The sequence below is a fragment of the Dendrobium catenatum genome, unplaced genomic scaffold (genome assembly GCF_001605985.2).
Source record: "Dendrobium catenatum unplaced genomic scaffold, ASM160598v2 fragScaff_scaffold_1105, whole genome shotgun sequence".
Taxonomy (NCBI): domain Eukaryota; kingdom Viridiplantae; phylum Streptophyta; class Magnoliopsida; order Asparagales; family Orchidaceae; genus Dendrobium; species Dendrobium catenatum.
Genome location: NW_021319567.1, coordinates 2,676,296 through 2,703,464, shown reverse-complemented (window position 1 = coordinate 2,703,464; position 27,169 = coordinate 2,676,296). Strand labels below are relative to the sequence as shown.

The window sequence follows — 27,169 nt, the reverse complement described above, 5'->3', positions numbered from 1 at the left end:
TAACATTGTAGTATCATACCCAACTTTGATCCCCTTTATTCTAAAATACCTAACAATTGTTCATGATTCGACCGAGATGGAGTGGTTCATACAATCTGTGATTTTGAATCTTGGCAACTTTTAATATAAAAGTTTAGGAGTGAGTGACTATCATGATAGTTCCACATGGTTGAGAGAGATGTTGGTAAATGATGCTCACTGAAATTGATTTTTTTCTTCAATGTAGAGAGCTCTATGGGTTGGGGGAGAGAGGTGGACTATTAAGGCACAGCCAAGTTTTATTTAGGTCTAACCCCACTTAATATAATTGAAAATTATGTTGATGTTTAAATACCAAGTAATTGGCTCTCTCTTAGGTTTAGGCTTTTATGTTGAACATGATTTGACTACTAGTGTATCAAGCCCAAATTTGATTCTTTTTGCTCTACACTCTCTAACATAATAACATTACAGATATTACTAAAATATCAAGAAAGTTAGCACAAGAACATGGAACAAAACTTTAAAAGCCTCAAATCAACATTGGCATGCACTTAATCAATCCACAAAATTCTAGAATTTCATTTATCCATACTTCGATCTGGACTAGTGTTCAGCAAAAGTACCTTACTTTCCAAAAAGGACAACTTCACGCAAACTACCAAATGCTAGAGAATTGCATTCCTGCTCCTGAGCTTTTCTTCAATCTAAACTCATCTTTAGTGATCAGCAAAAGTATCTTAATTACAGCTGCAACCACTTTATATGGTTGAAATTCAGTGAATAGTGTCCCTTCTAAATTCAGATTCGTCCGTATCATTGAAACCTGGGCCAGAATACGATAAATTCAAAAATCAATTATACTAGAAACTTGATTTCAACAAAAAGAAAGCACACATAATATTTAGAAAAATAATTTTTGTGCAGTAAAAGGTTAAAATTGTCGTGCTCAGCCAACACTGCTTCAAACTGCATAACACAGTGCTGGTTCCTAGCCGAAACCTAGAATCTGGCTGGTTCTTCATATGGGAGAAAAAAATTTATTAAATAGGATAATCATGTGATTTAAAAAACAATTATTAATTAAAGTTTAAATGATGTCAACGTAAGTCTTATCCCCCCAACTAAAAAAAAGAAGTTAAGAAAAATGATAGCTTAAGAGGACTAATAGCTTCAATTCATTTTATGAGATTTGGTTGCATGATTTAATATAAACGCCAATTTTATATACAAATTTTTTAACAGCATTTATCATGAAAACTAAAATAAATTGATGTTGGGCGATTGGGTCTATAAGATATTTATGATGAAAGCAGCAATTTGATTGGTATGCACTTAGGATGGTGGAAGGATTATTTGAGTAGTGGTGGAACAAGTGTTTAGAGCTTAGATAAATTTGATGTTGATACTTCTATGCTATCATATGACAAGTTTTCCTTAAAATAAAATAAGGCGGAACTTCAAATCAAAAGTTTAGGATGTTCGAAAACTAACGATAGTATTTTTGTAGATTTTAGATCATTGATTAAAGAGTTACAATATTTTTAATCTGTTTAGTCGGAACATAAAATTATCTCTCTATATTGGGATTTTGACTATAGCAACTTAGGGCTATTAAGGTGTTTATGAGGAAGAGGGATGCGAGAGAATAATTATGAGAATTTTAAAGAGGTTGGATATGTTTTTGGGTTGAGGGCAGCTAGGCTCAATGCTATATAGAGGAGATGAAATTTTTTGTTGGGAAAAATAAGGAATATTGGTGAAAAAAATAACTAAGAACTGACAAAAACCCTAGAGGATCAACCACCAAGCTTCACCAAAAAATAATTATCCACTTAGCTTTTCCACAAAAATTTTATGCAAGTATAATATTTTTATAGATAAATAAAAAAGTACAAAGCAAAGTTTTATCACTTATGTATAGGTATTTTGATGTGAAACATACATGCGAAGATGACTCTCTTAATGAATTTGCACGCTTAATTTTTAGAGCATAATAATTATATCTTTGCATGGATTTTGAACGACAAAAGAAAACATAAAGAGCGGTAAGACAAGTTTAGGCTAAACCACATGCATAGGAGTTAAGATCATAAAATAGCCAACTTAATCTACGTTGCATGCATGGATGGTTTCAACAATAAATCCCTACACTAACAATAAGACTAGTCACTACAAGATGATCTCTCACTCAACTCTTCCAACTTCTAGGCTTTAGCGGAGAGAATGACATGAACCTTCATGAATCACCTATGACCACAATTGGAAAAGCGACTAAGAGATTAAAGATTTGGAAGAGAATTTACCCAAATACTCAGAGAATACGAAGCTTCCAATTTGATCCCCAAAGCACTGGAGGAAGAGTAATCAGTGATGTCAGGGTTTGGGAACCTTGAGGACTGCGATCATTGACTTCTTGGACAGCATGGCAGCAAGAGTAGGCCACCAAACTGAGTGGGCAGCAACTGGGAACATGTAAACAGCAGCAAGTGATGGTGGGAAACTTCTTTTTGGCCCTCAAAAACTTCCAACAGCAGTTCAAACAGCAATCTGGGCGGAGGGACAGTAGTTTGCTAAGTCGGAGGAGTCTTAGACAACACCAATGGCCTCTCGGGAAAAGCCTGGCAGCCGGATTGGCCTGTTGTAGCTCTTGGACAGCCACCCGGAATCTCCCAAAGAGAAGGGAGGTGGGGGGCTCGAGAGGGAGGAGGTGGGGAAGGGGGTGGCTAGGGCTAGGTTAGGATTTGACGCAATTATTAGAAATCTGAAATTAATTTCAGATTAAGTAAAATTGGGGATGAATTTGAATTTGAATTCAAATTCTAATTGTGAGAATTAAAGTGGATGAGAAGGAATTTTGGGAGATAATTAGGGAGGCTTAATGAGGAGCTATTAATGAAATTGGAGAGAGAGAAGCATGGGAAAGGGGGCCGGCCATGTAGAGAAGGGAAAATTGTGTCCACATTCAATGAATGTGGACCAAGGCATTAATTGCAAGAGGGAATTAGAAAAACTGAAATTAATTTCAGCGTAAGTGGATTTGGAGGGAAAAAGTTTTGAAATTAAATTCAAATTTCAAATAAGGTTGAGGGATTAAATGAGCATTTAATGGGGGGAACCGCCCATCATGGGGCCGGCGGCATCATGAGGGGTGGAGGGGATTGGGGAGGGAAATATGGGAGTTTCCAAATAGGTGATGAAGATTAGGAAAGGAAATAATAAATCCAATTTGATTTATTTTGAAATTGAATTCATGATTGATACTTTCCTAATTTGGGATTCCCTTTATGGAAATAATTTGAAATTTGAATTTGAATTTCAAATGAATTCAAATTTTCCCTCTCATGCTTGAGCTAAATTAGGAAGTCATTATGGTGATTGAAATCATCATAATGAGGGGGAAATTATGAGGGGGCAAGCAGGCAGCAGCAAAGGGGAAAGGGGGCGGCTAGGTGGTGGGTTATGGCTAGGTTGGTGGGTGGGATTTATGTGGTGGAGCTAGAAGATGAATCGGGTGGAGGGGGTTAAGCCACCGGTGGTGGGGAGGTTGGAAGTGGCCGTCGATTGACTTGGGGAAAGGAAGATGAAGAACACACAAGTAAGATAGATGTAAACTAACCACGAGCAGTGGACTCTTCCAACGACTGGTGGGCCTTGCACTTGCTCACCTTGAGCTCACTCTCCCTTCTCTCTAGCTCTCATGCAAGAAGAAGAAGAAGCAAAGAAAATTTCATTAATCATTCATCATCCCAAAATACAAAACAACTAGCCTATAAATAGGTCTCATGACAAGAAAAGAAATAAAAGACTAAAATGCCTTTTGGGCTACAACACTACATGACCACCCGTAAGGGTATAACGGGAAAAGCAACAATATAAAATAAACTAGTACATAAAACATATAAATAAATAACTCAAGATCATAGTTGTTGATCTCCGATGTCCTCATCATCTTTGCTAAGCCTAGAAAACTTTGGATAATCTAAGGAGACAATAAAATATTATTACATGGATTGATGACTTGCCCTAATACAAAGTGAAAGAAAATAAAATAAATAAAATAAAATTTTAAGCTTATAAATATATAAATACATGAAAATTAGGATTGGCCAAATAAGGCAAATAGATTGGAATTAAAATCAAGTAATTTATGAAGACTTTTATCTCCTTGATTGATATGGCTCACCAACTCATCAAGGCACCTTAATTTAAACTTTTTAATTATTCTCCCGTGATTTCAAAGTGATTATGGATCATCATGGGCTTGCCTAGAGAGTTGTACATAATGAATGACTCATGACTCAAATCTTGATGCAGACCCTTTTTGTGAATTTGTTATTGGTCTTTTTCGTGGTGCTACATCACTTCTACACTACAAATAGTTGCTGCATGTGCAAACTTAAAGGAAACAAATTAAAATAGGAACAAAAGTGCACAAATACAAAATATATTAGTCATTAATAACTACAGTTTCATTCTGAAGAAGATAGCTATCCTCAAACAAACAGAACAATTTTCCTTATTCCCCCTTTTCTATGTCAAAAAAGGAACATACCATTTTCACGTCTTGCATCCTTCCATGACTGTAGTATATCGGCTGCCAATGGTACTCTTGAGGATGAATTACAAATAGCATCAGTTAGATGATCAAGCACGGACTCGGTTACAAGTGTTTCTGACCTTATATCCAAAAGAGAATCCCATTCTCTCTTTTCATTACCAACTCTCAAACTGTAGGCCACTGATTTAGACGTTTCCTGCAAGTGAACATGAACATCACAGTGTTTGGCAGGAAAAGCAAGATTTTTAACCTCTTCTTTCTCGTGAAAGGTTGAATATTCTGTTGAATTATCCAGTGATGAAGCAAGAATAGAAGTTCTAGGAGTTGCTCGTTCACAGAGAGACTCTAGTGATCTTAACAAATCGGGAATTGGTTGCTCCATCACAAGACTGCTGCTATGAAGATGGGTCAGCAGACCCTGCAGTGCATCCAAGCCGAACCGATCCTCATTTCTCTGTAAGAGACTTAACCACTTGCTTTCACTAATTTGTAGTGAAGCATGAGCCATGCCATTGAGGAGAGGGTTGACTCTCTCAAAATTTTGTTGAATAATTGTCTGACATAACATTTCAGTGAAGAGCGACAAGTGAGGTATCTCTCCTGATTCTAAGCATGTATTGAAGGCATGCTCTACTAAATGCCACTGCAAATAAATGACCATATAAATCAAGAAATTGTTCTAGAGTAATCAAAGTATGCCAAATTCAACGTCCATACAAGAAAAACGTGGAAGAAAAAAAAGCAAGGATACAATCACACGGATTCATAATCACTTGGGAGTATCAAAGCAGCAAGAGCTGCACAAAAATCAACCGAGAAAGCAGAAATAGAAGCAAACTGTTGCTTGACACATACAGTCAACTAACCAACAGCAACAAGTCTTTATCCCACTATGTGGGGTCGGCTACATGAATCTTTTTTCTCCATTGTGTCCTATTAAGAGTTAAATTCTCATTTAAATCTAATAAATAAAGGTCATTTCAAACATTTACCAAACAAGTTTTTTTAGGTCTACCTCTACCTTTCTTAACATAAGTCAAATCTAATATATCTACTTTCCTAACCGGGTCATCGTAAGGCCATCTTTTTATGTGACCAAGCCATCTAAGGCGACTCTCCCTAACCTTATCTCCCACTAGAATTACTCTAACCTTTCACGTATGTGCTCATTTTGTATCCTGTCTCTAAGAGTAAAGTCACTCATCCACCTGAGCATCTTCATCTCTACAACACTTAACTTAATATTATGCTTCTCTTTTAATGGCCAACATTTTACACCATAAAACATTGCAGGTCTAACCACCATCTTATAGAATTTCCCTTAAGTTTGAGGGGGACTTTTCTATCACACAACAAGCCCAATGCATACCTTCACTTCAACCATCCAACTTGAATTCTACTAATAATATCCCCATCTATTTCACCATCACTCTGAACAATAGACCCAAGATATCAAAAATGTGTACTCTTATTAATGACTTGAGCACTCAAAGTCATAATCCCCCCACTAGATATGTTATTACTACAATTACACTCCATATATTCAATTTTAGATCTACTCAAACGAAAGCCTTTAGACTCTAAAGTTGTCCTCCATATATAAAGTCAACTAACTGTACAAACAAATTGGGATGGGTAACAAGTCTTGTGCAGTTCTTTATTTTCTTTATTTCTGTTCCTGTATTAGGGGTATTTACGAAATTCTATTTCTATCCTATTTTACCTAAACAATTTAAGCCTATCTTATGGTAAACCTTCAGCAACTTTAGATGACCTTGGACAACTCATCATGAGATAATGGTGGATGCTGGTAGGAAGATTGAGGCTTGTTCCATCATCGATGTAATTTCCATAAACATTTGTAGGAGATTCTTATCAGAACCTTTCTTTTATCAATAAATCATACTTTGTGATATTTCTTCTATCTGATTTTGGTCATGTTAATTAGATGGTTTTAAATTTGAGAAAAAAAAGAGTATCAATGTTCATGGATCTAACTTTATTTAAGGACTTAATGCGGTCACAAGTCTTGTAGAAGAATTTTCATTTTTATGACATTTATTAACCTGAATCCCTCCTCCATAGAACTTTTTCGGCACTATACATGTTGATTTGATTTAAGCTATACTGATGATTAAATGTTCATCCCTTCATGCTTAGGGGTGTCAATTTCGGGTCACAGGTCGGGTTTGGTTCAAACTTGGAACTGACCTGGCACTATTCGGGTCAACCCGAACCCGACCCATTTTATCAAACGAATCAATTTTTTGGACCCGAACCCGACCTGATTTTTGAAACGGATTGAATTATTGAACCCGAATCCGACACGTTTCGCATCTGGGTTGACCCTAACCCGGAATTTTTGGATCGGGTTCGAGTGGGTTTTCGGGTCATGTCAAATATTGACACTCCTATTCATGCTCAACTTTTCATATTATGAGCATCCCTTGAACTAAATGTTTGGGCGCAATATTTCACGAAATTTATGATTTCAGTAAAATAGCAATGGTAATTGTGAGAGTATGCTCTCATGCTTTTTATTTTTTTGAGTATTCTCACATGTTTTTTTTTTTTTTTTTTTTTTTTTTTTTTTTTTTTTTTTTTTTTGAGTCTGCTCTCATGTAGGTATGGAATATAATGGAAAAATTAGTGTTTGTAATTAAGTCCTTTTGTATCACATTTTAAAGTCTTTCCTAGAGTTTTCATGCATCAACTAGCTATTTAAACCTTGAAGAATAAAACTGAACTAATTTATAAGGCACAACTCCACTCCAAAGTTTCTACATGCATATGAAGGGATGGTGTTGACCCCTATATCTCAAACCACACGAGAAAAGACACAAACTGATAAATAAAGCAATATGAACCTTAGCACCACATGTCACTTGAAGGGTCAAAAGACAAATCAATGTATACTTATAATAGAAATCAACAAAAAACCATGGCTAATTTATACTTGTTTACCTTTCCAGCTTTAGATGCTTCAACGAGCAACCATGAATGTTTACTCATATCCAACATGCAACCATAGAGAGCCATCTCTTTGTAGACATGCTCAAAGAACTCCCATTGACAAGCAGAAGCAGATGCCACCAGCATGGAGGTGAACGTATAAGCATCCGGCTTAAGTGCTGTAACCTCAGCTGAGGCTTCAACGCCCAAATATGCATCCTTAACGGCTTCAAATAACTGCTTTGCTTTTGCAAACATATCACTGCAGCCATAGACCTTCAGCATTGCATTTATGGTTCCAATATTAGGGGTACAATGATCTTTCATGTAGTCATAAATTGAGATGCACTCTTTGACGTATCCACCCGCAAGTGAAGCTAAGATCATACCAGTAAATGTTACTTCCAACGGTTTTGTATGAGGAAGCTTTTTCAGTTTCTCAACCTAGATATATCCAGTTAATTGCAAGTATAAATCCAGAATTATTTGCAGATAGATGCAATTAAAAAAAGCTTTACAGCCTGCTTTTCCACAAAAAAGTAGCAGTAACCTACCTCCATGGTAGCATCAAGCCACCTCCCATTATTACAAAGGCAGCAGGCTAATTCGTAATAAACACCAGGAGTTCCAATAACTCCTCTGCGCTCCATTTCTCGAACTGCTGCAACTGCTTCATCTAGTTTACCCTGTTCCCAAAAGGTTCTCACAAGAACTGCAAGAATTTAAATTTCAATGAAGAAAATTAGTCAACAAAAATCTTTTGATAAGGCCAATAATGAGTTAATGACTATAATAAAATTTGATCGTAATAACCAAAAAACATTTGAACCATAATTACCTTTGTAACTTATTGCCTTAGGAGCCAGCCTGCCTTGTTGCATTTTATCAAAAAACTTGTGGACATGGTCATACTTTCTTGCTTTCAGCATCACCTGAAGTCCAAGATATATATAAACGGTTGTAACTACTTTTTTTAGAAATCATAAAAGAAGAGCCACCCATAAAATTGATTCGAGAAAATTGCCCGTTGGATGATACATCATTCTACACCCTTCTCCTTAACTTTTTTTAATAATGGTTGTCTGTAGCAATCTGCCGGTATAAACTATCATTTCTAGTGAAGGGGGGTTAAATCTCAAATGGGTCCCCCAACTATTAGTATGTGGCCAATTTAATCCCATAATATCATATTTCTCCAATTTATTCCCTCAACTATACAAAATTGATCCAAAGTGATCTCTCAAGAACTAAATTGGGATCAGTTATGTACAACCAAGGAACTAAATTGAAATCAATTTTACATCATAGTTTCTACATAAAGAATAATTTTTTACTAGTTTTATATAATCGATGGATTATATTGGAGAGAGATGATACTTTAGGACTAAATTGACCACATGTGAATAGTCGAGAAATTATTTGGAATTTAATGTTCAGATAAAGTTAACAAAAAGAGTAAAAGTCCACCGTAGAATTAAAAGAAATCCACATATCTGATATTACAACATGCTGTTATTAAACTATGTGAATTTTCTCCAACCTTCATTCTACACAATAATATGACATCTAAGAAACATCTATGCATGCATCTTTGAAATCTTCCGATTATTGACATGTTGTACATACAAAATGATTCGAGATTGCTCCCTGTGTTGGTAGAAAAATCTGAAGTTTGTGTGGTGTAAGGCGGTGGTTAGAGGGCATTTTCACTGTAAGAGCGGGCAAATTATGTGTATCGGGTTTGAAAATTTTAAAATCAAAAGAGTTTGATGCGGACATCCAACCGTCCATGCTAATCCGGGAGGAGCTGAAGATCGACGACCGAGATCACTTTGTTTTATTTTCGTTTATTAAGTGTATTTTAATTTAGTTTTGCAATTTCACTTTTTGAGCTCCTACCCGTTCTACATTAGAGTTGTCCGATGGCTTTGAAAATTTAGAATTAAATTGATTTTAACTTAAACTTAAACTAAAACTGATCTTATGTCAACCTTGTCTATTAATATAAATCAAGACAAGTTCATGAATACTTATCTAAGGCATGTAATTTTAAATCTTTGGCTTAAATAACTTCTCTTCCCAATTAATCTTGTGAATTCGAATTGGATATATAATTCCTTAAGAGGGCGGTAGAAATGTAATTACATGATTCCAAAGAAAACCATCTTTTCGTACCATCAGAAGGCCTAGTTTTTCATACTATGGTATTTTCATTATTTGTTCACTTGCACCAATAGAAAGGTCAGCCATAGAGTTATGTGATTTTTAAATGAATTTTTATTATATAAAACTTTGAAGGCACTTTGCAAATGCACTGCAAAATATTTTTGAGGGGCCAAATTAGATTGTCAATCTCTAGTTTCATTGGAAGGGGAACTTTTCAAGCATTGTATCGCTATTCAACTTAGAGAGGCATTAAGTCATAGGCCATCACTATGCCATCCACATACAAAGGATGAGGCCAGAGCGAATTGAGATCATTATTCTATCATTTAGACAATTGTGCGAAAGGAGGCCCAAACTCTAAGACTATGTGATGTAATGGGTCGTTGGAAGAAGGAAACAGCAGGGAATAACCCAAATGTATGAGAATGTATGTTACTGTTCATTCATTTGCTACAGGACTCCATCTTATACTAACCCTATCTTCTTGATGCTCTCAAGCATCAACCTACAAAGGACTAAACAGTAAAAAGGTAAAAAGTACTAGAATAACTAACAATAGTAACTAAGGTAGTGGAGCACAAATATACCTAACAAAATACAGCATAAATGATGCTAAGATAAAATGTTCCTTAAGGCTTAGCTCTAAAGATGCACTAAATCACTATGCCGTATAGGCATAATGGATAATGGTCCATAAACTTTACTTATTTGATTAAATTTTGCTATAGGAGTCGAGAACTTATGTCAAATCTTTTTGGCAAGATTTAAGGTCAAATATTTGATGGCCGGTCTAGACGAAATAGACCTGTATGATTTGAATAGGGGTATTTTCAAGCGTTTTATCATCATGCAACTTAAAGAGATATTAGGCCACAAGCCATGTCAAAACTATTGCCCATGCACAAATGATCGAGTCATAGCGAATTATAATCATTATGCCAACACTTGGATTGAGGGTGCGAACCATATTGAATCCACTACAAACACATAAAGGATTGAGTCTTAAATAAGTAGTAGGTTATAGATCCCGTATACTCTACCCTTGTATATAAAAGATCATGTCAAGGTAAATTATTAGGGTTATGATCACTACTACTCTACCCCCATATATAAAAGATCGGGTAGAAAAGTAAACTTATGTTTTCTAGATAATTGTGTCCTCTATAACTTTTTGAGAATTTTTGATAAATTGTTTATTATTTTTTAGAGAGAAATGGGGTTATATGCCTTCGAAGTAGTGCGAGATGATTTGAAAATGGTTGAAATATTGTTTCTTTTTCGAATTTTTTTCCGTACTTTTTGTAACAATTTTTTTTTATTTCTCTTCCTTTCTTCTATTATGTTCCTTTTTAATTTCATTTTTTATTCAAAAAATCTCTCAAAATATCATCACATTCCACATCCTCTCAATTAGCTTAAGGGTGTTTGCAAGAAGTGTGATTGAGATGTTTTAGCAGAAGAATAGATTCACATGCTTTTTAAAGCGATGGCACATTTTTTAGAGCAACGTCATTTGAGTATGAGTTCCCAAGAAAAAGCATGCATGGTAATTTTGAAGCCTTTGTGATTTTTAATTTTCATATTATTGCTACACAAGTGTATTTATTGAAATGAACGTGAGATTATGCAGTTTTGCAAGTGGGCACACTTCTCAAAGAATGCATATCTTTCCTAGCGCAACTTAATTGAACTAAATTTTATTTTAAGAAAAATGTCTCACATTCAAATTTTATCAGTTATCAGCCTGCACAATTTCACGATCCTGCACATCTAGTTGCATTTTGTCCATTTGAATGTTTTTGGTACACGTTTGCATGCCATTCGATGCAATTTGAGGATTTAATTTTGTGCTTGTTAGATAGTTTATTAACACACACACATGCATCAAGACGTAATGTTAAAATGAGAGAAGGTAATGAGTGAAAAATTATTTTTAAAATTAAAACTAGATAAAATAGTTGGTAAAGTTTTTTTGGATTACCTAAATCACTAATATTTTCAAGAGAAAAATGAACTATGTATTTTGACCTTTACTTGAATATTTTTTGTTGTTTATTTTGATGACATTTTAATCAATGGCAAGATACAAGATATTTAGTGTAACTTAGGAGAGAATATGTAGTTTTACAAGCAAAAAAATTATATTCGAATATGAAGATATGTTACTTTGTATTTCCATCAGTGATATCCTTAGAATTTATTGTATCTATGAATGGAGAAGTTGTTGATTCTAACAAAGTAAAAGTGATTAATGATATGCCAAACCCTACAATGATACAATATATTTGATTTTTTAATGATTTTGCTAATTTTATAGATGATTCATTAAAAAGTTCATTAACGTTATGATTCCAATTACAAATTATCTGAAAAAAGAGTATTTAAATGAATTAAATCTACTACTTGTTATTATACTTAAATAAAAGAAAGACTTCAGCTTCGTTTGGGATAACTTTTTTACTGCTTTCTAAAGCTTCTTTTTAGTACAAAATTTTTTTAAAAACAGAGAAAAAAATGGCCAAAAACTGTCTCAAATGAAGCCTTAGCAATGTTTATGTACGTAAGTTTGATTTTAATAAGGAGTTTGAGATTTTGTGGGCTGCTTCTAAGCATTGGAGAAGTGTTGAGCCTAAAAAGGCATCTAATTGGATTCTTTTGTGAAAATTTGAATGAAACTGAACAAAAGTATTTAAATTGTTTTAGAGTTATATATTATGATGCAAGCTCTTCCATATTGAAGACATTATCTAGTACCTAAAAAAATCGTGTTTAACACTAACTATCAAGCTTTGAAATATTTGAGTTAAAAGAAAAAATTGGAACATAGACATGTCAAATGAATTGAATTTCTACAGCAATATTCTTTAGTCCTCAAACATTATGTTGGGTCTAAGAAAAAATATATTGATGTTTTGAGTAAAATTTTGTCCTTTTATATACAATATAATTTAAGGTGATTGGTTTTTAAGATGTACAAGAGTAAGCCATTTAAAAGAATTTTTGCGAGATTTACTGAGACTTAAATAATAAATAAAATTTGTTTAACAAAGGCTGCATCATAAGAGATTAGTATTTATATAAAGGTATTCACTTTTACGCTCATGATTCATTTTTTAAGGATTTTCTAATTTTAAAATAATATGCTGAGAGTATTGTTAGACAATTGTGATGACTTTGAATGGGTATTTTTGGGCAAGCATAAAAAATATTTAACATGTAATATTTCACGATATAGAACTCGTCAATCCATAGAAGTAAAAAATAAAAACCATAGTAAAATTGATAACAAAACTTTTGAACAAAAACACGTCATATTAAGCCACAACTGTAGAAAGCTTTTTAATCTGAATAAGCAAAACTAATGTCACTTTGAATGGATGTAGTTAAAAAAAAATTATTACTCTCATCTCACTGAAAATCTTTAAAGCTTCACGATGCCTCCTTTCTTTTCCAAGAACAGACAAGAGTTTTGTGAACACGAACCTAAACAAACAAACCAAAAAAAAAAAAAAACTTAGACTCGTAAAAACCTACGAAGCACTGGAAGCTCAAAGTGTAACCTGTCAACTTGATTTTTGCACTCAGAATACGCATGGAAGAATCAAAGCATAACCTGATTCTCTTTTTTTGTTATAAAAGTGAGGTTTTTTATCTTCCGGATTCAGGAATAAGGCATCTAATGAAAATCTGAACAGAATGAATAGTCCAAACAACTTACCTGCTTTTGCAATTTTTGTATTCCTGCTGATTGTATACCCATTTCACAATAGATAATGCCTGCTTCCAATTCCTAAGAGCTCCAAGCTTTTCAATTATTTCAAGCATGCACATCTCACTAAACAATAGACCTGAATGCTTCATCAACCTTGAGAACTTCCAGTCTTGTATGCTTAGATTTGTACTGCTTAGCCTGTAAAAATAGATTCATCAAATTTTGTACTTTTTATCACTATGCTGTCAGGAAAAATAACAAGATTTGTAATGGTCGTGAGAGTTATAAGCAAGAGATCAGAGAAGAAGCAAAATAAAATATAAGTACAAGCTGACCAACTTTAACACAAAGATATGTACACAACCTAAAATTTGTGCACATCATGACTACCTACTCCTCATAACATCTCCACTGTGAATTGACATGCCACCTCATCAAATTGTCACATCAAAAGGACATCTTCAAATCCTGGATGTGCCGCTTCATCGAATAATTGTGCACATCATTACTATATTTTCATCATTAAAGCACCGCAAGACCTGCTTCATGATACCATTACAATTACATTATCCCACCATCACTGCAAACCCATGAATAAGTGCCCCACAAAACTATGAGTACTTATCATAAGGGTCACTCAAGGGGTTATGTAGCCTAAGCAATAGATTGTGTAATTGACTACCAAAGCATTCTTCTAATCTCCTCCGCCAGGGCTCCACCCACAACTCTCCGATGATTACTCTTTCCTCATTAATAGAATCCTATGTTGCACCGATACACCTATTTATGAAGGCGTGTTATATCCGATACACGGATACGCCTCCGATACTCCACCGATACGTGTCGGATACACCAAAGACGTATCCAATTAAAATACTATTTAATTTTAAAAGGACACGCGTATCCGATACACGTGTCCGTTGAAAAACAAAAAGAAATCCGAAAAAAAAAAGATGCGTCGTATTTACTTCCGCGGCTGCGAGCAAAGTTCTCTCATTTCTTGAGTATGGATTTTGAGTCTCTGGATGATATGAGAATATTAGAATACTAAATCTTTTCACTTGATGAGTCCTGAATTAAAATTATGATATTTATTGAAGATGATATAGAAGTTCAAAGACAAACCACTGAAGAAGCTAATCATATCATTCCTTATATTGAATAGTTAAAATTTTATGTGCTAGACAATTTATGTTTATGCTTTTGTTGTTGAACTAGACATTTAATGCTTACTTATATTTTGATATTATAAGCTACAAGGCTACAAATGATGTTGTTGTCATTTTTTTTTTGTAATTTCAAATATTATGCTTTGATTGCTTTCTTAATTTTTATATATGATTTATAAATTATGATGTCGTGTCCGCGCCGTACCCGTATCCTGTATTTTTAAGAATTGACGTGTCCCGTATCCGTATCGCGTCGTATCCGTGTCGCCGTATCCGTATCAGTGCAACATAAATATAATCCAAGTCTCCCTAAAAGATTGGTGACTACATTTAGTAAACTTCTTAAATTCTATAGGGATCCTTCACTGAAGATTCGACAAAGACCCAAACATCAACAATTCCTCTCTTCGCTACTTCATATATAATGTAATTATTGTACTATGCACTTTACTGTGGATGTAACTACTCACCGCTATAATTTCATCTCTCCTCTCCTCTATTTCTCTAAGCGTTCTCAATGAAAGCTCCATGTATACTATGAAAAGTTGTATTTGTAATTATTTGATATCATAATGAAATACTTGTCTTGCTTGCTCAAATGGTGGATACAGGTTAGCGGACCATAATTGCAAACTTATGTACTAAAGAGCTCCGCAAGAACATAAATACCCTATCACAAGGATCACTCAAGGGTTATGAAACTAGAGCAATAGACTTCCATTAACTCCAAAACATGCTTCATGTCACCTCTACCACAACTTTAACTACAGCTAACCAAGGATTCCTCTTTCCTCATTAATAACATCCAAGCATCTGTTAAAGGTTGGTAACTACATTTAGTAGACTTCTTAAAGTCTATAGGGAACATTCATTAAAGCCTCATCAAAGACGCTAGTTCCATTGAGTCCTCTCTTCTCTACCTCTCATCTAATTTAATTATTGTAACATGAACTTAACCATCGAATATAACTCCTCCCTTCTATGATTTCATTTTCAGGGAAAGCTCTATGGACGCTCTGGATGTTGTCGTCGTATTCTTTTGCGGTCATAGCATAATACTTGTCTTGCTTATTCTGAGAGTGCATGTTAGTCAAAAGGTCATACAACTATATATTTGTATCTCTCTTCACTATCATCTCTTCTCATTTATCATGCTCATAGAGTAACAACATATAATTCCCTATCAAAACCCTTGTAAGTTCCCGTTGCTTACACCGTTCACTCATTTATTCTTGATTGACCTAGAAAAACAAGTTTCAATTGTTCACCTCTCTCTCTCTACACATACACATAAAAGTAAAGAAAACTACAGCACAATATTTTCTTATAGTTACCTATGTGAACTGCTAAAGATCCCCTTTTTCTTCTCAATTCACTCATGAAAATAAATTCCCATCATTCACCATCCACCTTCAGCATATACACACAAAAGATATTAAACAAATCCTGAACCCCAGCAGCCCCATTCTCACCTTATTAGCATATCAGAGAGAAGGGAGAAAAGGAGGGTTACTTTTCAAAATGCATAATTGAATAGTAGGGTTTAAACAACCAAAAGAATTTGCTCTGTAGTTGTGCTAGTGTCTTATCTCTTCCCGCATGAGCGGCCAACCCGCCTCCGTGTACTTCCTAAATTATCTGTTGTCGCCAAGATGAATCCTGGATGCATAGGAGATGCCTTTAAATAGAAATCCATGCCTTAAGGAAAAATCCTCAATTGATTCCTTATTAATGCATTGGAGCCAAACCTTGCCAAAATCCTTGTCTTCTTTGTATAGCTCCTGTAGTAATTCCAAACACGTGAACTTCATTTGTAATTATGTGAGGAGAACTGATATGCGGCTTAAGGCATCCGCCACTCGGTTTTGAGCACCGCTTTTGTGTTTCAACACAAAAGTAAACTTTTGTAGAAATAAGATCCACCTCGCATGCATGCGGTTGATGTTTTTTTGAGTATTAATATATTGCAGTGCCTTGTGATCACTACATAGAACAAAATCCTGGTGCAGCAAATAGTGTTCCCACTGTTTTAACGCCCTCGTCACGGCGTATAATTCTTGCTCGTACACCGACCACCTCTGCCGAGATGGGCTTAGCTTCTCGCTAAAGAACTCAATGGGTCGGCCCTCTTGAGTCAAGACGGCCCCAATTCCAAACCATAGATGCGTCAGTTTCTACAGAAAACGGCTTGTCAAAATCCGGTAAAGCCAATACCGGTGCGGATGACAAGGCTGACTTGATTGCTTTGAAGCTGGCTTGGTGTTCTTCTTCCCATTGGAATTGCTTTTGTTTCAGAATGTCAGTCAGCGGAGCTAAGATAATGCTAAATCCCTTGATAAATTTTCTGTAAAAATTTGCCAGACTATGAAAGCTCCGGATATCTGTAAATGACTTTGGTGTAGGCCACTCTACTATGGATTCGATTTTCCTTGGATCTGCACTAACACCTTCGGCAGCAATTCTGAATCCGAGAAATGATACAACATCAGTGGCAAATTCGCACTTTCCCAAATTCAAGTAAAGCTTGTTTAGTCTGAAGACTTCAAATATTTGCTTCAAGTGCTGAACATGGTCTTCCAAACTGCAGCTAAACACCAACACGTCATCAAAGTAAGCGACGCAGCTCTTGTTCAAGAAGGGCTTGAGAACTTCGTTCATCAACCTCATGAACGTCGCCGGGGCGTTGCATAAGCCGAACGGCATCACACGCCATTCGTATAATCCTTTTCTTTCGTCTTAAATGTTGTCTTCCATTCGTCTCCGGGTTTGATTCGAATTTGATGATACCCACTTTGGAGATCTAATTTGGAGAAGATTTTTGATCCTGCTAGTCTTTCTAGCATCTCATCTATCCTCAACATTGGGAATCTAAATTTAACGGTGATTTTGTTAACTGCTCTGTTGTCCACGCACATCCTCCAACTTCCGTCTTTCTTGGGTACGAGCAAAGCGGAAACTGCACACGGACTCAGGATGTGCTGAATTAGCTGTTTCTCGAGCAATTCATCCACCAATTGCTGAAGAATTCTTTGTTCTGTCGGACATAATCTATAATGCTGCAAGTTGGGAATTGTTGAGCCGGGAATCAAATCAATACGATGCTGAATGTTCCTTAAGGGCAGTAGTTCTGCTGGTAGATTAGCTGGTCCAATATCTGCATATTGCTCAACCAGATTTTTGACAGGCTTTGGAACATCACCGTGTTCAGCTGTTTCCGCTTGTTCCTTCACGACAAGCGCCATAATATGTGAGGAGTCTTTCCATGCGTGCAATAACTGATTGCCTGACACCACACACATGGAAGGCATACTGTTGTGGCCAACGGGTTCAATATCCCGATTACTGGGCAGCATTCTAAGTGTTTTTCCTTTCCATTCGAAGGTATAAGTGTTGGCTCTACAATCATGAATTGCACCAACGTCGAATTGCCATGGCCGTCCGAGAATGATATGGCATACATCCATATCGATTACGTCGCAAATGACTTCACTATCATAATTCTTTCCAATGGAAAAATGGACTCGGCAGCTATCTGTGACGGCGATTTCTACATCCTTCTTAACCCAGCTAACTTTGTTCGGGTTAGCATTCGGAGTTGTTTTAAGTTGTAGAGTTTGCACTGCCGCTTTGGAAACTACATTTTCAGTACACCCGCTGTCCACCAATAGGTTATAAACCTTCCCGTTGATTGTACATTTAGTTTTAAACAAAACGTTTCGCTGCGATCTGTCAGCTTGTCTTGGTGTCATAAGTAATTTTTGCATCACACAAATGAGAGGTTCGCCCTCATCCCCGCCCACATCTTCGTGTGAGTTTATCGTTTCCTTCTCGCCATCGTCTAACGCCGTGTCTTCTTCCACTTCAATTGTATGAAGTTGAGGCCGTGTCGGGCATTCGTTGGATTTATGCCCCTGCTGGAAACACTTGAAACATTTGATAGTCGTAGGTTTAGAGTAAGGATTTTCTTTGGACTGACCTTTGATCCTCGGTGCGGTTTTCATCTCCAAATTCTTGATGCCAGCAAGTGGAGGAAAATTTATCATTTTATGTTTACGCAATCTTTTGATTTTGAGGCTTACGCCTCAAAACGCCTTGAGGCTTACGCCTCGCCTCACGAATGAAAAACGCCTCAATTCCCGAATACGCAATTTTAAACATTGGTTTCCGATGCTCTGCCCAAAGGGCTTCAAGGCTTCGATCTTCACCGGGAGCCACCCGTCTACTGCTCTCAGCCATCTGGCTCTGATACCAAACCTGATGTAGGGTAATCTGCACAGATTGAAAACTGGGAAATAGAGGAAATGAAACCAATGGAATAGGAAGATAAAACTTCTATAACCTTTGAATAATAATCGAAAACTGACTTACTCTTTCTCCTATGGAGTATATATCTCTCCATCTAAGTATACTATAAGCAGCTAAGAAACTAAAAAGCTTACTCTAGTGATAACGGTCTAAAGCAGAAAAATAGAGCAAACAGAAAGGTAGTGGCGGACGTCCCCTGGCAACCGGCCCATGTGCCTGATACGTTGTCTATGCAGAATACTCCCACAAAGATGCTCCGCATCAATTATCCCACCATCACTGCAAACCCATGAATAAGAGCCCCACAAAACTATGAGTACTTATCATAAGGGTCACTCAAGGGGGGTTATGTAGCCTAAGCAATAGATTGTGTAATTGACTACCAAAGCATTCTTCTGATCTCCTTCGCCATGCCTCCACCCACAACTCTTCGATGATTACTCTTTCCTCATTAATAGAATCCAAGTCTCCGTAAAATATTGGAGACTAAATTTAGTAAACTTCTTAAATTCTATTGGGATCCTTCACTAAAGATTCGACAAAGACCCAAGCATCGACAATTCCTCTCTTTGCTACTTCATATCTAATGTAATTATTGTACTATGCACTTTACTACTGGATGTAACTGCTCACCACTATAATTTCATCTTTCCTCTTCTCTATTTCTCTAAGCACTCTCAATGAAAGCTCCATGAATACTATGAAAATTTGTATTTGTAATTATTTGCTATCATAATGAAATACTTTTCTTGCTTGCTCTAATGGTGGATATAGGTTAACGGATCATAATTGCAAACTTATGTACTAAAGAGCTCCGCAAGAACATAAATACCCTATCACAAGGGTCACTCAAGGGTTATGAAACTAGAGCAATAGACTGTCATTAACTCCAAAGCATGCTTCATGTCTCCTCTACCACAACTCCAACTACAGCTATCCAAAGGATTCCTCTTTCCTCATTAATAACATTCAAGAATCTGTTAAAGGTTGGCAACAACATTTAGTAAACTTCTTAAAGCCTATAGGGAACATTCATTAAAGCCTCATCAAAGACCCTAGTTCCTCTCTTCCCCACCTCTCATCTAATTTAATTATTGTACTATGAACTTAACCATCGAATATAACTCCTCCCTACTATAATTTCATTTTCAGGGAAAGCTCTGTGGATGCTCAGGATGTTGTCGTTGTATTCTTTTGCGGTCATAGCAAAATACTTGTCTTGCTTGTTCTGAGAGAGCATGTAAGTCAAAAGTCCATACAACTATATATCTTTGTCTCTATTCACTATCATCTCTTTTCCTTTATCATGCTCATAGAGTAACAACAGATAATTCCCTATCAAAACCATTGCAAGTTCCCCTTTCTTCCAACGTTCACTCATTTATTCTTGATTGACCTAGAAAAAAAGTTTCAATTGTTCACCTCTCTCACACTCTCTCTCTCTATACACACATATAAGAAAAGAAAACTACTGCACAATATTTTCTTAATAGTTACCTATCTGAACTGCTAAAGATGCCCCTTTTCTTCTCAATTCACTCATGAAAATAAATTCTCATCATTCACCATCCACCTTCAGCATATACACACAAAAGAAATTAAACAAATCCTGAACCCCAGCAGCCCCATTCTCACCTTATTAGCATATCAGAGAGAAGGGAGAAAAGGAGGGTTACTTTTCAAAATGCATAATTGAATAGTAGGGTGTAAACAATACTGGATGTTTACTAATTAACTAACTGTGCACTTATCAATTGGTAAACTATTGATGCCATAATCTATGATTTAATAAAATACTAGTGCCTACCAATATACACTAATTCAATTTAGAGGTTTTCATAACATAATTTAAAAAAAAAATTAAACTAATCAATGTTCTAATTACTCACTTCATTAATTAACAAAATAATAGTATAAAGATGATTACTTTCATTAATCATGCCATAGTGCTAATTGTGAAATATTAATCAAACACCGAATTGCATAACCAGTGGTATAATTGATGGATAACTCAACAATGATTGAATCACGAATCCATACATATCACTGCAAAAAAGCGCAGGGAACAAATTTATAAGAAAAACAGTATACCTTCGGGCCAACAACTGAATCCTCTCATCATCGCTCATTTGCTCCATAGAATGCCTCCGATTCATGGCTTTCGCCCGACTCTCCTCCCCACCAACCTCAAAACTCTCCACATCCGCATCATCAATAAACCACCTCAATATTTCCCCGTTCCTCTCTACGAGCACGTTCCTGAGCTCCTCCAAGCGCTCAACATTTAGCTTCTTCTCCAACAAACCATCAGCTTCGCTTCCTAGCTTTACCATATCGACACTACTAAGTCTCTTCCACGGCCTCCCCACAAGTTCCCGTCTTATCTCCCTCTTACTGTCGACTTCCGCCATGACGGTGCGGTACTCGGCAGTAGCGGTGCGGAAGAGCTTGTCCTCCTCCAACGCCCTCATTTGGGGCTCAGTTAGAGGAAGGTTTTCTTCTCGCTTATTTAGTTTCTTAGTACGGCGCAGGTATTTCTGTATCTCCTTCTTGCGTAGGGTGTGGAGGATTTTAGGGGTCGCGACGATGCCCTTGCGGAGAAGACGCTGCTTTATGACCTCTAGATTGGGCTCGAAGACTTTTCCATCGGAACGGGGGAGATGGGAGGCGAAGCAGCCAGAAAGCGCTGCAGGAAAGGCGTCCATGGCGGTGGCGGGGTAAGGATAGAATATATCAGAGTGGGAGTGGGAGTGGGAGTGGGAGAACGGACATGGAGATAACGAATGCCAAGGCTCGTTAACTAAGGATATACCTTCACGGTTCTTTGGATTTTTTTTATCTTTCTCCTAGTTTGCTTGAAGTTGTTCTCTTCTTCTTATTTATTTTATATTATGCTAAATATTTTATCTAATTTGATAGATAATTATTCTTCCGATTCTCATTTTAAGAGGACAACTTCTGGTAAAATTATTAGGTCCGAACATCGGACCTAGAAATAGTTCTGGATATTTAATAAAATGTTGTCATGTGGACTTTGCTTTGATTGTGCTTTGGATGTGCTTTGGACTGCGCTTTGGATGTGCTTTCACTGCATTTTACCTGTCCTTCTGGCGCTTGACTTAAAATTCCGCGAACACGTGTACATTCCACGCGTCAAATTTTTAGTGGATATCTGGACGTATCTCTATGTCCGATGTCCGGACCTAATAATTTTCCCAACTTCTGATGATAACTATGACTCTCATTTATTTTATGCTATGATGTTTTGGTATTTGGCAAAGCTTCCATTTCTAATGCTCTAAATTTAAAGAGTATTTTGAATTATTTCTCTCTTTGTTCGGACCTCTTTGTAAATCATAATAAAAGTTTAGTCGTTTTCTCTAAGAATATTTTGGTGGCGGATAGTATTTGCCATATTTTAAATCTTTCTGTTGCTCAAAGTAATACGAAATATTTGGACATTCCTATTTCTACTATTGTTTCTGATTTTCAGCCTTTGCTAAATAAAATCACTTATTTATTTTTTTAAACTGAAAGGCTAAGACCCTTTCTTTTATGGGTATGCTTCAATTTCTTAAATTTACTATTAGCAATCTTCTCTCTTATTGGATCAGGGGTCTTGACGTCCTTCCCAAATATTGCCTCAAATTCATAAGAAATGTATGCTCTTACTTTCTTTTTTATAATGATGTTATGCTAAGAATATTCATGTTATTGTATGGAAAGAAGTGTGTAAAGCAAAGTGTTTTGGGGGTCTAGGTCTTCCAGATCTTAATGCCTTATATTATGCGTACAATTGTTCTTTAATTTGGAGGATTTTAAATGGGTATTGTCTTCTGTTAGGTTGGGTTAAGCATAAATGCACTTCTTTATGAAAATCTCCATTTCATAAGGCTCTTGTTTATTTGAAATTTTTATGCTTTATTACAAGAAATTTCATATGACTTTTTATAATAGCTTTTCTAAAGTTGAATGTGTTCATATATTTGGCATAAGAGATATTTACAATTTTCTTATTATGTATGGATGGCTTTGCTTAAGAGTTTAAAAACTACTAACATTCTTTTAAAAATAAATTTAAATGTGTAATTGGCTTAGGTTTTTTGTGTTAAAGCTGACAAAACACATAATCATCTTTTTTTTTATTATAAGGAATATTAAGGATAATATTTCTTTTAATATTAATTCTAATAGCACTTCTTCCTTCTATTGGGACCCATTGCTGTGGACTTAAGGCTTGAGTTTGATATTAATATTAGCTCTTCTTTGTATTCAGTTCCTATAAAGGATTTTATTAGTAATGGCAGTTGGTTTGTCCTGGATAATTTCATATGGCTTTTTATAATAGCTTTTTTAAAGTTGAATGGTGTTCATATATTTGGCATAAGAGATATTTACAATTTTCTTATTATGTATGGATGGCTTTGCTTAAGAGTTTAAAAACTACTAACATTCTTTTAAAAATAAATTTAAATGTGTAATTGGCTTAGGTTTTTTGTGTTAAAGCTGACAAAACACATAATCATCTTTTTTTTTTTAATGTGAGCTTTCATTTTTAATTATTTTAGAATTGATTTCTAATTTGAAGCACTTCTTGCTTAGGTCTACTCTTATTCAAGTCTTTGACTTTATATCTGCTTTATATTTGGCTTAGGATGCTAATTATTTATTCTTCCTTGCTACTTGTTATACTTTATATTTTTGGTTGAGAGAAAAGAATGAGAGGAGACATGTAGGTTAGCTTAAAGCTTTGTTTTGATTTTTAGGTTGGTAAAACAAGCTATTTTTTCTAAGACTTCTTCTTAGAATTCCTATCATGAGATTAAATTTTTAATTCCTTAAGCGTTAGTTTTGTTCTTGGTTGGCTGGATTTTTCTTCTTCTTCCCATGGGTTGGAGGGGTTAGCTTTTTGTTGGCTATTTTAGTTCAAGCTTTTCTTCCTTTTTGCTGGTGGCTTTTTGGATGCATGCCTCTGGTTGTGCATGGTGTTGGTTTTGTTTAGTTTCATGGAGTGGTGTTCTCTTGGATTTTGGTTTCTTGTTTTGCTACTGGCTGCTTGGTTCTTCTAATTCTCTTTTCGTTGGTTGGAATTATTCCTTTTGTTGGAGGTTTTGTGGATAGGTGCAAGTTTTGTTGAGTGTTTAGTTTGGTTTAATTCTTGCAGGCTTGTTTGGGATTTCGAGGTTGTATCGATTTGAGTTGTGATATATATTGTAACAACCATAAGTTTTATAAAATGATTTAAAAAAAATAATAATAAAATGTTGCATGTGGTGCTAGCTTTGGTGCTAGAAATCGCCTCCACGACATTGAAGGCTCTGTTCTACATTAACTCTAGATTGACATGCAGTGCGACGACATTGGGGCTCAGGCACCACGGTGCTCGACGCTAAAATGAGTTTTTAATATATTTAAATATAAATATCACTTAACATCAAGTCATCCTTCCCTCATTTTTTTGCCTCACTCAGAAGGAAAGAAAGGAGTAAAGAAGGGAGAGAGGAGACTTTCGCTGCTTATTTATCTGTCACTTTTATTATAAAAAGTATTCTGATCACATAGGAGAGTGTTTGGGCTAATCCAAACAAAGTTTGAGGCAACACAAATTATTTCTAGAGAAAATATAACGAATGAAATCAGGTTTCTCAAAGTGAGGGCATGGGCAGTTCTCCCCATATAGGTGGTTCAATCACACACATTGTGCTATCACGATTTAATGTAAATCCAACCAAACGCTTTCCACACAACTGTAAATCCCGTGAATCTGTAAATCCAGGATTTAAGAAATAAATATCGACAAATCCTTGTAAATCCTAATCCCATGCTTCGGCAGATTTAACGCGATTTATGGTTGCTCAAAATTTCCTCCCTCGATGCCCTTGTCACCAAACTCACGTGAACTTCTCATCTAGATGGAAGATGCAGCTTCGCCCTCATCCCTTGCCCTAGCCGCTTCGGTAGCATTCCCACCGGATCCCTCTCAACGTTGCGTAGGTAGCCCCGACCACCGAAATATTTTTTTTTCTTATTCATGTGCTCAACAAATACCTAAAATAGATATAAACTCAGCTCTTAGTACAGTGTTGCCACTTGTTTTCATAATTTGAGACCGTAATTTCATGATATGCAGTATAAAAATATTCATCATTATGACCAATTTTTTTGTATAGTTTTTAGTAACTTCTTTTATTTTCCCTCTTGTTTATTTAACTGTTCAGTAGATTAATACTATACTTTTAAGTTGAAAGACATCTTCTGAGTCTTGTGAGAATTCTTGCTTTTTTGTTTTATATAAGCATGTTAAAATGCATGTTTAAGGGTGGGGTTAAAACAAGCGACTGAATACTTGGATTAGCTTATTATTATTTTTATTATAACAACTTTTTTTTTTGGGGTTGAATTAGACAATTTAAATTGAAGGCTCATTGGTTTTTCTTACATTAATAATCTTTCTTTTTTGCTTTGAGAGCTTTTTTAATTTGGTTTTACTATGCCTCTAAAATATGGCCTTTTATTTTCATTTTTTTATTCCAGTGGAAAAAATTCTCATTTACTCGCAATTGTTTATAATTTTTTGGCATAGGATCAAGTTTTTTTGGCCTAGGATAATTTTTTGATAGACTTTTTTGTGTGATTAATTGAGTGTTTTCTTGATCCTATGCCATGCCACCGTGCGAATAAATGAATGCTCTTGTAATATAAAACTAGATTTTGTTGATATGCATGTAGTATGTGTGAGCGACAATGAGCCATCAAACGATATCTACCTACATAAGATTGGTAAAAGTTCTTGAAAGAAAGTTAAAAATCAATGCACTTGGTTGGACATATTTTAAATTTCATGGAAACAATTTTCTCGCTAATGATTAACAGAAATGCAAAAATTTATAAAAGGCAAATGTATTGGACATCTAGCTCTAATAACCCACATCGTGTTGATGATGGCATATCTATTTACTTCGGCAAACCCAAAAGCACAACTCAAAATCTTAAGTGACCAGAAGATCATAATAATGTACTAGGCGAGATGCTATTTGAACAATATGTTAATTGGAATTTCTGTAATGGGAACATGTGAAAGGAACAGTAGGCAAGCTTAGTGGATGCGTTTAATCGACGTCTAGGCTCTAACTATACAGAAACTTATGTAATAATACGATTTAAAAATATGAAGCTGACTTTAGAACATTTTATCAACTGACAAACAGTAGCGATTGGGCTTGGGACGAGGAGTTACACATCCCTGTAGCGACGGATGAGTTATTTGAGGAAATTGGTCAATTATTGTTTTTTCTATTTAATAATTCACGCAAATATAAAATTCATATTCCTAATGTAACCAAATTTTTAATTGTAGGTAAATCTAAAGCTAACTCGATTTCAAAGACATCCCTTCCATCAGTATGACATTTTCGAGAATATTTGTATCAAAAACATTGCAATAGGAACTGGTGCATGATCTAGTAAGGTGACACAACCCATGATAAACTTAGATTATGATGAAACCCCACACCTCCAAATGCCTTTATAAGCCTTAAAGACCTACTAGTAAGTCGTTGACATTTGCGTGACACAAAGAATATGCTCGCAGCTGAGTAACTAGGTATATTTTTGTGAGGAGTTACGCATGCTCATAGTTACAGCTAGTTGTATGAGTTCTTCCATCATTCATTGGAAACAATTAGCATGTACTTTAATATAGTTCTATGTACTATTGTATCATTCGCAGATTAATTTATTAAATTACCCCAGGGAGATGCAGAATATCATCCGCATATACATTCAAATGCAATGTTTTACCCTTACCTCATGAACACATTTGGTTCAATTGACAACAATCATATCCTTGCAGTAGTTAGTAACAGCTTACATAACTGTTATCGTAACCGTAAGGGCTTCACTTCATATGATTGCAGTTTCATTTGATAGATAGTTCATGTATGTAGCATATGGGTGGGAAGGTTTTGATGCAGATATGCTTGTGCTAAGATGGGCTGTGGAGCAAGGTTGATTTGGAGTGTCATGCAATCATTATTACTTGGTTGATTCAAGTTATGCAAACACTGATAAATTGATTGCACCTTTTCGAGGATACTAATATCTCCTAGCTGACTATTGAGGAAGTACATTTAGAATATATACAAATCAGTAAGAATTACTTAATCACTGACATGCCCAATTGTGAAATGTGGTGGAGAGGACCTTTAGAATTTGGAAGGAATGTTTTGAAGTGTCAAAACACATGAGAAAGTTTCCTCTTAGTGTTCAAATTGATTTGGTTATTGCATGTGTATTTTTACACAACTTTATGGGTCGATATCATGA

At 35.6% G+C, this 27,169-nt stretch overlaps 1 protein-coding gene across 1 annotated transcript; it reads right to left on the bottom strand.

Annotated features, from left to right (window-relative positions):
• Positions 1-434: 434 nt before the first annotated feature.
• Positions 435-21,659, bottom strand: LOC110092291 (pentatricopeptide repeat-containing protein At5g67570, chloroplastic-like). The gene is made up of 7 exons (XM_028698538.1): positions 20,936-21,659; positions 13,376-13,568; positions 8,331-8,466; positions 8,047-8,204; positions 7,505-7,936; positions 4,535-5,183; positions 435-805 (listed from the first exon to the last, which is right to left on the bottom strand). Exons 1-7 carry the CDS (start codon positions 21,547-21,549, stop codon positions 756-758), a joined length of 2,232 nt encoding a protein of 743 aa, XP_028554371.1. The 5' UTR covers positions 21,550-21,659; the 3' UTR covers positions 435-755.
• Between the last annotated feature and the right edge of the window lie 5,510 nt (positions 21,660-27,169).

Coding starts and splice junctions, on each gene's coding strand:
- LOC110092291 (XM_028698538.1), bottom strand. CDS start 21,549: ATGGACGCCTTTCCTGCAGCGCTTTCTGGCTGCTTCGCCTCCCATCTC. Junction 13,569..20,935: donor ATTCAGTTGTTGGCCCGAAG/GTATACTGTTTT, acceptor CTATTTTTACAG/GCTAAGCAGTACAAATCTAA. Junction 5,184..7,504: donor AAGCATCTAAAGCTGGAAAG/GTAAACAAGTAT, acceptor ATTTATTTGCAG/TGGCATTTAGTAGAGCATGC.